Source organism: Lagopus leucura, unplaced genomic scaffold, assembly GCF_019238085.1.
Source record: "Lagopus leucura isolate 7727_CA_CO unplaced genomic scaffold, USGS_WTPT01 Super-Scaffold_100021, whole genome shotgun sequence".
Classification (NCBI taxonomy): domain Eukaryota; kingdom Metazoa; phylum Chordata; class Aves; order Galliformes; family Phasianidae; genus Lagopus; species Lagopus leucura.
The window spans coordinates 517,782-527,951 of record NW_024962274.1 but is presented as its reverse complement, the minus strand read 5'-3'; the positions used below and the strand labels follow the sequence as shown (position 1 = coordinate 527,951).

Here is a 10,170-nt window from a genome sequence, read left to right as displayed (position 1 = left end):
CTCGTGCCGGAGCGCAGCGATGCTGCAGGCTCATCCCTCTGTTTTTCCAGCGCAGCTGAGTGACAGTCGCCCCTCCCCTGCCTCTCCAATGAGCATAATGAGAATTTCCTCCGAGGAGCAGCTTGCTGCGATGAAATAATCGCCTGAGCAGCAGGATCTTCGGCAGGGATTAAGCAGAACAGCTACTTGCTGAGCTGGGGAAACGGCCGGCGAGGGGGGAAAACTCCACTCTCGCCATCCACCAGAGCCACAGCCATGAGGTGCGGGCACAGCCTGGAAACTTCCGTCCCACTGCCGGGGGCACGGCTCTACAGTCCCTCCAACTCCTCCTCCTCCCGCTGAGCCGTTCCCCAGCCCGGCGGGCGGGAGGGGTGGAGGAGAGGTGAAGCAGCAGCTGCCTTTTACAGGCAACAGTTTTTTTTTGTGGCGGTGGTGTTTCCTTTTGGACCGCTGAGGCAGAAAATGCCGAGCGGCGGCAGCCTCCCAGCGCCTCACACGCACGGGCGGGCACCCGGCGGGGTGGAAGGCTCCGTGTGGGTTTCCTAGGGATTTAATCGTTTTGTTTTGTTTTCCTTCCCCTCTCTGCTTTCTGTGGGATCTCGGCACGACCCTCCCCTGAGGATTCCTCCTTTTCTGCCTCAAATCTCCCACATCCCATTTTTAAACCGTTCCTCTCTCTCCAAGTATTCTTGAAACGTGGGAACCGAGCCCGAAGGAACATCCCTTTTTTGAGGAGAGCACATGCGTTAAAGCCAAGTTATGCTTTATTTTAGGGGCTGTGCTTAGTGCTTTTTTTTTTTTTTTTTTTTTTTTTTTTTTCTCCTTTCCTCTTTGGGATGACCCAGCGGCCACCAGGCCCAGCCTGGCTGTGGTACAGGGAGAGGGCAGAGGGCTGCAATCCCACTCAGCCACGCCACAAGCACGAGGGAAATGCTGTCCTCATGGCTCTTCCCCGAACCCCACTATGTCCACCCCACTGAGATGAAGGACGCCGAATCAGAGGAGAAAAGTCCTCCGCCACTGCATTGCAGATGGGGACAATTTCGGGGCAGAACACGGCACCCCGTGTCCTTAGGGCCCCTCAGGACCCCTCAGCCAGCTGCCCCCCGTTCCGCTCCACAAATCCGTGAAGAGCGCGCTCCGGGCTTTCAAACTCACTCTGTTTTAGACAGGCAAACGCTTCAGCCAATAAGAGGCCGCAAAGCGTCAACATTGCGTTCGCTCTACTTCATCAGCCAATCCACGTCGCGCAAACGCTATATCCCGCCCTCCGAGGACAGAGCTCCGCCGTCTGTTGGCGGCCATCTTGAGTGTGGCAGAGTTGCTGCTCCGTCCCAGGGGGCTTTTTTTCATTTCTTCATCCTTTTTTTCGTGCCGTCCGTACCGGGGAGCGTTGAGTCGCGTCACCGGCGTACCCGAGGGGCTTTTGTTGGCAGCGGAGCGGCTCCCGAGGAGCGGTGGAGCCGTGTAATAACTCCACGAAGGGCTCCCGGCGCCATCTTGAGTGTGGCAAAACTCCCTCACTCGGTGCGCCGGTGCACCCCGTTATCCCGAGCGGGACGCCTGAGTGGGGCGGAGGGGGGGGGTAACCGCGGGGCCATGGTACTCGCAGCCCCGTGTAACGGCGGGGAGAATGCGGGAAAGCCCCCAGCGCGAGCCAAGCCTCGGGCCCGCCGAAGACGCGCGAACGCGTGAGGGGAGAGCGAGGGTGAGGCGGTGTTTCGTTGTTTGGTACAAAAATCAGCGAATCGCCGGGAATCCCAAATTTCTGCGTCATCCCGGGGGGCAGCTCTGCCCCCACCCCGCCGGCGGTTGTTGTGGCCGAGGTGGCGGCGGCAGAGCCGCGCGGTGATACCGCGGGCTGAAAGAGTCCCGCAGAGCCGTGCGAGGGCGGCGTGTGTCCGGGGGGCCGCGCCGCTTCACCCGCAATACGGCTCTTATTATTATTTTTAACTCCTATTATTTTTTTCCGCCATGCGGGCGGCGCTGCGGCGGGAGATGGAAGCTAAGAGCCGAGGGGGGAGAAGAGAGGGGGGGGGGGGGGCCCCCCCCCCCCTCCCCCCCCCCCCCCGCGGGGGGGGGGGGGGAGAGGAGGGGGCGGGGGCGGAGGCAGCGCGGAGGGGAGGGGAAGGGGCGGAGCGTGGCCGCACTCCGCGCCTCGCCCACGCTGAGGCCGGGCGCGAACTCATCACCGCAGTGGCGGTGGGCGCCTGCCGCTTTAAGCGGCCGTGCCCATTGTTTGAGCCGCGGCCAATGGGAGCGGGCGGCCGCGGCGCGCGCGGCCAATGGGAGCGGCGCGGGGCAGCGCGCGCGCCGCCCCCGGCTCTATAAGAGGGGCCGTGGCGCCGCGTGAGTCCCCACTGGCTCGCGCAAAGCCATCTTGGCATTGTTCTGCCCGCGCCGCCGCCCGCGCCGCCACAGCCCCGCGCCCCGCACGCCCCCGCCATGTCCGACACGGCCGTGGACACCAGCGCCGAGATCTGCGCCAAGGTGAGCCCCGCTGCGCGCCTCGCCTTGCGCTGCTCTTCTCCGCTTTGCTTTTATTTTTCCCTTTTTTTCTTTTTTATTTTTTTTCTCCCCCCCGCGCAAACGTGCCGTTCTCATTTATGCGTTTTTAATTTTTTTTTAATTTTAGCTTTTTTTTTTTTTTTTTTTTTTTTTTTTTTTTTTTTAAATTATTTTCCCTCCGCCCCCGCTCTTTGCGCTCCGCGATTCGGCGCGGATCTTCCGTCGCCGCCGCCGCTGTGCGCTGCCGCGCGGAGCTGCCCGCGCCGCGTTCCTTTGTCTCCCGCGTGCGGGAAACGTGCTCGGGCCCCGCGCCGCGTTGCTCCGCGCCGGGGCCGTCCCGCGCCGGGGGGTCGGGAAGGGGGGCGGGGGGGCGAGTAGCGCTCGATTCGTTCTGTTGGCAGCGGGGACTGACAGCGCCGGCAAACTTGAGGATGTTCGTCGGGAGATTTGGGCTTTTTTTTTTTTTTTTTTTTTTTTTGTTTTTGTTTGGGTGGGGGGATGATAGACTGAGTGGCGTGGATCTCTCTAGGATGGGGAGAAGGGGTGGACGCTGCTTGTGGAGTTGGTCCGAAAAAACGAGCCGGGCGGGCGGGGTGTTCCGCCAGCGGTGCGTGTGGATGGGGACACCCGGGGCTGCGGGGAGCGCTTGGGAGTACGGAGGTGTTCTTAGCTCGGGGCCTGGGGGAGCCCCGGGGTTGCGGAGAGGCGCTCCCGCGGGGCCCCGCCACAATCCCGGCGCCCGCCTTTGTCTGCGGGCGTCCCCGGGGGCACGGCGGACCCGGGCTGTGGTTCCCACTGGGCAGCGTGCCGCGGTCCGCGCCGCCGTTGTGCCGAGGGGAAGTTGCGGGGGGATCCGGGTGCGTGCGTGGGAAGGCAGAGGGGGATGGTTTGGCCGTTCCCCGGCCGGTACCGGTCACCGGGTCGTGGCCGCTCCCGGGGGAGAGTGGGGCTGGAAGCGAGGAAGGGGGAAAAACATCTCAAAGGGAGTTGTGTTTTTTTTTTTTTTTTTTTTTTTTTTGTTGTTGTTGTTAAAGCCCCGCGTTGGACGGATTTCGATTTCACTTCTGTTTCCCGCTCGTAGCCGCACGCCGCCCCCGCTCTGCCCCCGCCGCTGCTCGTTACACCGGGCCGAGGCGGGTCGGGAACCCCTACCTACTGTGGGGCCGAGTTCGCCGTTAACCTTCCCCTGCCCTTTACCGGCGCGGGGGCTGCGTCCGCTCCGGCGCGTTCTCCAGGGGCGCAGCGACAAGGTGACCCCCCCCTCCTTCCGCTGCCGGCCCGTAGATACTCGGCGTCCGGCGGCTGCTCTCTCCAGGAGGGCGGGCAGGGGGGTCCCGCCCTGCCCGGGCGGCGGCTCCGCGCCGAGCGCCGCCCCCGGCCGCCGCCGTGCCGCGGGGCGCCCACCACGTGCGGCCCTGCCCGCGCTGCCCGCTGGGAGCTGAAGTCCGCCCGGGACTACATTTCCCAGAGTGCTTTGGGGCGCCGAGCCGGCGCGTTGGCGGGCGGCCAATGAGAGGACGCGGAGAGTGGCGCGCGGTTTGAAAGGCGGCAGGGCGCGTGGCGGGAACGGCGCCCCCTGCCGGCGGGAGGCGGAGGCCTCTGAGTTCCCGCGGGCTGTGAACCGCGGTCCACAGGGCCGGAGGTAATGCTCAGCGAGCAGCCGGTGTATGACTACACGGCATCGCTATTCTCTGGACAAACAGCTCTGCCACACCTATAATTAGAGGCTCTGTTACGGCTGGAGCAGGGCCGGTGTGCTGGGCTCTGTGTGCACTGTGCTGTTTGTGTTGGACTGGGCCCGGGGAATGGGAAAAGCCACGGCGTGTTATGCAGCCATTCTGCCAGCATGGGCATCCTGGCCTGGCACCCTGTGGGCATGCAGCTGGGAAGGGGCAGGGCTGCAGGACCAAAGAGGAATCAGTCCCCTGCAGAGGTGTTTATCCCATAGTGAGGTGTGGTCACTGCTCTGTGCCATGTCTGGCTCTAGAAGTGTTGTGTCACTCTTGTGTTGGAGTACCTGATAGGTATTGATGACTATAGGATGAGGTCAGCTGGCTGTGATCAACCTCCAGGAGCAGGAGAATGGAGGTTGAAGGCCCACGGTGGGGCTGGGCTGCGCAGAGGAGGCAGCTTGGGCTTTGCATTGTGATCAGAGGCAGCAGAAGGCTGTTCCTTGGTGATTCCAGCTGTTGGGCTGCTGACGCTGGGTGAGGTTCTGTCCACAGCTCTGGTTAAGTGCAGGGCTGGCTTCAGAAGCACCAAGTCTGGTGGGTGAGGGGTGCCCCTACCTGCAGTGTCCCCTCTATTCTATCCTCACGCTCTGGTAAACAGCTCACTGGGCTACAACTCCAGGTGGTGTGTGCCCCTCCAGAGTGTTCACAGCTGGCAGCGTTCCCACAGGGAAGTGACAGCAGTTGGTGAAAGTGCCCGTGGCTCTGGGGAGGCTGCAGGGCGACCTCATCCCTCCCACTGCCCTGTGCAGCGAGCAGGAGGCTGCAGGCACCTTCAGCTCCTGGGGAAGGGCCTCTCTGCTTCCCTTGGCTGGGTAGTGCCTGTGCTGAAGGATCTCGCTTTGGCTGATGGAGGAACAGAAGGGGAGGAGGATGTGCTCAGAGGATGCCAGTGTTAAATCCAAGTGTTCTTTATGCGGGAACATAAAGTTGGATCCTCGCAGCCTGTTTGCCAAGCAACTTGGCATGACGTTTGACAGTGATCAATAGCAAAAGCACACCAGCTCTTGCTCTGCTCGTGGTGGAGGCTTGAACCAAAGTCACCAGGGATGGCTCTGGAGTGATACAAAAATAGGCTTGCTTCCCCCGCCCCATCCTGTTACACTGAGTGCTGTGAGATGGATCCTGGAGCCCTCCTCTCCGACAAAGCCCAGGCACATAATGTGTGCTGAGCGATGTTCCCCAGGCAGGGCAGAGAGCACAGCCTCTGCTAATGAGTCTCTGGGATTTGTTCCTGCTGTGAAAGCACTGAGCAGCCGCGGAGGCTTGCAGCCCTGGGGCGCTGGAGCTTGCATTCAGTGGGGTTGCTGGCTTTTTGTGGCATGGCAGAAGCTTGCATGGACTTTGCTGGGATGGGGAATCTGCCAGCACTGCTGTTGTTGAGTGCATGCAGGCAACCAGCCCGCGTGTTTGGGAGCTTGGAGGTGAAATGCAGCGGTCTCTTCTTAGACGGGTGTGCTCTGGGGAGCTGAGCTTGGATTGAAATTCATCCCCTTCTCTCACGGCATTGCCAAGGAGGAGCCAGAATGTGGCAACCGAATCACAGGGCAAATGGGTGTGAAGACAATCAAGTTTCCTGGGTGCTCTTGGACTGCATCTTTCACACCTGATCTGCAGCTTTTCTGGCCCAGCATCTGGATTTGGGATGACTCTGCTTTTCTGCTCCTTCCAGGATCTAAAAGAGAAGAAGGAAGTTGTTGAAGAAACAGAAAATGGCAGAGATGCGCCAGCCAACGGCAATGCTGTGAGTATGGCTGGATCTGCAGGGGGTGGCAGCCCTCGCTTCAGTAACTTTTTGTTTTCCTTCCCCTTCTTGCTTTTGCTACAAGCTTGTCCTAGTCTGAGAGGGGTTCAATCCTCCGAAGGCTGCCCCTGTGCTGTGCAGAGCCTTTGGAACTTGAGTTGAACAGAGTCTTAGTCTGCAGCAGTTGCTCTGTGTGCAGAAAGGAAGGTTGGGGCTTGGATGTCTTGATCCTTATCCCAAAAGCCATGTTGGATTGTATCCATTGCTTCCTCCTTTCTAGGCACTAGAGAAGGAGGGGAAAAACGATTCTGGTATTTACACTGTAACAATCAGTTGAATGGGGCAACACGTTGCATACAAGTAAACAGATTGGTTTCCTATTTGTAATGTGCTGTGGGAAACTCACTCTGCTCATTTCAATGTGTCCCGAGAGCCTCTGCAGACTTTGTCTTGGCCTCAAAGCTGCAGCCTCGAGTTACTACAGACCTGATCCTTCATGCCCGGGCTGCCTGCATCGTGTGGGGGCAGGCAGGAAGCGAGGCGCGTGCCTGGGGCTCCTGTGGGCTGGTGCTGTGCTTTAGGAAGGAAAGGTGGGGATGCGTGCTTCTGCTGAACATCTCTTCCCCCTTCTCCCTTTCCCAGTGCGTTTTCTAAGTGATGTTTTGTCTTGCCAAGGAGAACGAGGAAAATGGAGAGCAAGAGGCTGATAACGAAGTAGATGAAGAGGAAGAGGAAGGTGGTGAGGAAGAAGACGAGGAGGAAGAGGGTGATGGTAACTTTCCTTGTTCCTCCTGCCCCAGCCCTTCAGCCAGACCCCGGGGAGCCGCAGGAGCTGAGAGCAGCATCTCCTCCTTGTGGCAGCAGTGGGGCGGCTCTTGTTAGCTGAAGGCTGCCAGCTCCAGGGAGTGAAGTCAGCCTTGAATCCCTTCCAGCAGGTTGAGGGCAGATTCCTTCCTCCCTATTCCAGCCAGACAGCACCGTGCCACTCCATAAGCGCATTACTCCTTCTGTGTGAGGAGTAAAACCTGCCCTTGACTCTTGTGATCACAGCGGCTGTCACAAACGTGAGTGGGACAGGAGGCAGGCAGCCGGGCAGGCGTTGCCTTGCAGCACACAGCACAGCCCACCACCCTCACTGAGCACCGTGCGTGGGGACCCACGCAGTGCCCTCACCCAGCTGAGTGCTGTGGAAGCAGCAGAGGAACCTGTGGCTCTCTTCATTCCTCCCGCAGTGGCGGCAGGCTCTGATCTGACCCTTCCTGGTCCCCTGTCCTGGGTTTTCCTGCCCTCTCCTTTTCCTGACTTGACCCTTCCTGGAAGTGGGTTTTGGCAGCAGTGACCAGGAATCCAGCAGTGATTTGCCCACTCACATCTCACTCTCCCTGCTTAGTATTTTTTTTTTTTTTTCCCCCAAGATCTGCTTGGATGAATAACATTGTTTATTTTTATCACCCATTAAGGCTGGGAGGAAACCATTCTTGTTACGCTGGAATGAGCTTGAGGCCCTTGATGAGTTGTTACTGAGTTAATCCCCTGTGAATTTTTGGTTAAGTGCTGACCTACTAACCTGTTAGTTTGGGGAGAGAGAACTGGGGCAAATGGGGCTGGAAATGTAATAAATGCTATGCCAGCATCTCTTTGGGCAGAACATAAATGGGAAGCCTCTGTCAGAGTAGCGCTCTGTGCTCAGCTTCTTGCTGTCCCCTGTGCCCACAGGGAGCTGGCTTACTAGAGAAACGGAAAGGTGGCACTACTCACACCCAAAATCTTTATCCTTGAGGACAGATCAGTGTGATCCTGACCCATCTACATCCAGCCCCACTGTTCTGTGGGAAAGTCTTTTATCTTTTCTGTGTTCCCTGGGGCCAGGAGAGGGATGTGTGTGCAGCACACATGTGGGGTGGAAGTGTTGCTTGGATACTGCTGTGATGAGCCTGGGGAGCTGCAGTCCCACAGTGCTCTCCCACACCACAGAGACTTGGTGTGCTCCTGTTGTGCCAGTGCCTTGCCAGGATCCCATGCATGCTCTGTCCTTCCCATCCCACTGCCCTTGGGTGATCCCTGTCCGAAGCTGCACCTGAGCAGCTGAAAGCTGTGGGAGGCAGATGTAATGGCAGTGAGCACAGCTTGTATCAGCATTTTTCCGCCACTTGTGGGCAAACTGCAGCCCAGATTTTTGACAGCAGAGGGGAGCTTGAGGGTATATATATATATTTTTTTTTCTCACCCTTCTCGTCCCATCTCATTATTTGCTTTGCTTAAAGCTGCTCAAAGAACTAAAAATGCTCCCAATCAGCTTGGTGCTGTCACCTGACCCGCTGCGGGTGCTGGCTGCAGGGTGCTGATCCATCACTGGGAGCTAATCTGGGCCCTTCCCACAGCATGGGCCGTGCGGTGGCTGAGCATATGCTGAGCAGAGGAGAGGGGAAAGGAGGATGGGCTGACCTTAATCCCCCCCAGCTGCCTGTACGTGTGGCTCGTGCGGTGGTTTAAAGCCAGCTTACTGGCCTTAACGCTGAAAGTTTTAGTAGGGTCTCACATTATGCAAGAGACTTGAAGGCAGCCGAGTGGTGGCTCTTCTTCTAGGGCCTCTGGTCTCACCTCTGATGCCCCAAAGCCACCAAACATGATGGCTGTTGCTCTGATCCACTGGCCTACTTGAGCTCAAAGTGGGTCAAAGCCCAGAGCTCTACTCATCCTCTCCCGAGCTGCAGATAAGGTGGTAGCATTTGTTTGCCGTTCTGATAATTAGAAAGTGTTCTGACTCAGAACTAATACGTTCTGGCTCTCTTAACTCATTAAAGATGGACTAATAGCTGCAAAGGGAAGCAGAAGTAATGTGGAACACTTCAGCGGAGCAGCCACTAGAAAGAGTTTCCTTTTTCTGGATTTTTTTTTTTCCTTGCTCTGTGCTGTTGGTGCTCGAGCACGGTGTGGATTTTGTGCTCCTGCTGTCTGAGGTATCACAGCATGAGCCAGGCTGGGTGCTTCGAGTGCCCTTTCCCTTCTGCCTGTGGGTCAGGCTGGCTGGGAGCTGCCCCAAAACTCCCGTTTCCCTGGGTGCCAACTGAGGAGAAGCGATGTCAGGTGTTGAGAGGAGCTCACCTTCCTCTTCTCTTGCGTAGGGGAGGAAGAGGACGGTGATGAAGACGACGAAGCTGAGGGAGCCACAGGGAAACGGGCAGCTGAGGATGACGAGGTATGTGCACAGCTCGGCCCCCAAGGGCTTCCTGTGTCCGAGGGCTTGGGGGCAGCGGGGCACATGGGGCTGGGCTCTGGGACCCCAGTCCTGCCCATACACTTCCATCGTCTCAGAGCAGCGTCCCTGTGGGATGTGGCCCAGTTCCATTTACTCACTGCCCTGGTTGGTTAGCAGGGTGTCTGCACCTGCTGTGCTCATCCCAGGCTGGGGTCCTGGTGCTGGGATGAGTCAGGGGTGCTCCTGTCTCTGAGCAGGGAGCTAGAGGCTTTGGGAAATGTCCACCTTGTTCCCTTATCCCTGCAGGAGCAGAGGGACTTGAAGCCTACATCTGCCCACCGCGCTGCTGTCCCCTTTCCCTAACATTTTACTTTCCCTTTAGGACGACGACGTCGATCCCAAGAAGCAGAAAACCGATGAAGACGACTAGGCAGCAAATTATAATTATTTTTTTTTAAATAAGGAGGAAAAACAAAACCAACAAAAAAGGCCAGCGCGTCCTCTTCACCCCTGGGACCCCCCCTTCCCTTTCTCCCGTCGCAGCCCTCCCCACACACAGCCCTTCCTCCCCCCTCGCCGTGGTCATCCTCACCAAGTAGAGTGAACCCCATCCCGGCCCCCCGGCGCGGCGCTGCCACTCAATGAGCATAGAAACGATTCGCCCGATCGCGGGGAGAAAAACCCCCCTTCCCACAGACCCCATTTTTTCCCCCCCTCCCCGAGCACCAAAACTTCAAGGCCCTGCTTTCTTTCTTAAAAGTACTTTAAAGGAGAATTTGTTTGTATTTTTTATTTACATTTTATATTTTTGTACATATTGTTAGGAGGTCCGCCATTTTTAAGTGATCTCGGATTGACCAAAAGGGGGGCTTTGAAGTGTATATCTCTTGTTACCTATCTCTGACTTTACTTGTGGTGTGACCAGGCCCAAACCATTATCTCAAAGGAGAATAAAAGAAAAAAAAAAACTTGTAAAAAAAAAAAAAAAA

The 10,170-nt window shown here is 57.8% G+C and overlaps 1 protein-coding gene across 1 annotated transcript; it reads left to right on the top strand.

The window, feature by feature from the left end:
* Positions 1-2,384: 2,384 nt before the first annotated feature.
* PTMA (prothymosin alpha) lies at positions 2,385-9,956 on the top strand. The gene is made up of 5 exons (XM_042878143.1): positions 2,385-2,490; positions 5,911-5,982; positions 6,661-6,754; positions 9,108-9,181; positions 9,564-9,956. Exons 1-5 carry the CDS (start codon positions 2,446-2,448, stop codon positions 9,609-9,611), a joined length of 333 nt encoding a protein of 110 aa, XP_042734077.1. The 5' UTR covers positions 2,385-2,445; the 3' UTR covers positions 9,612-9,956.
* Positions 9,957-10,170: the final 214 nt, after the last annotated feature.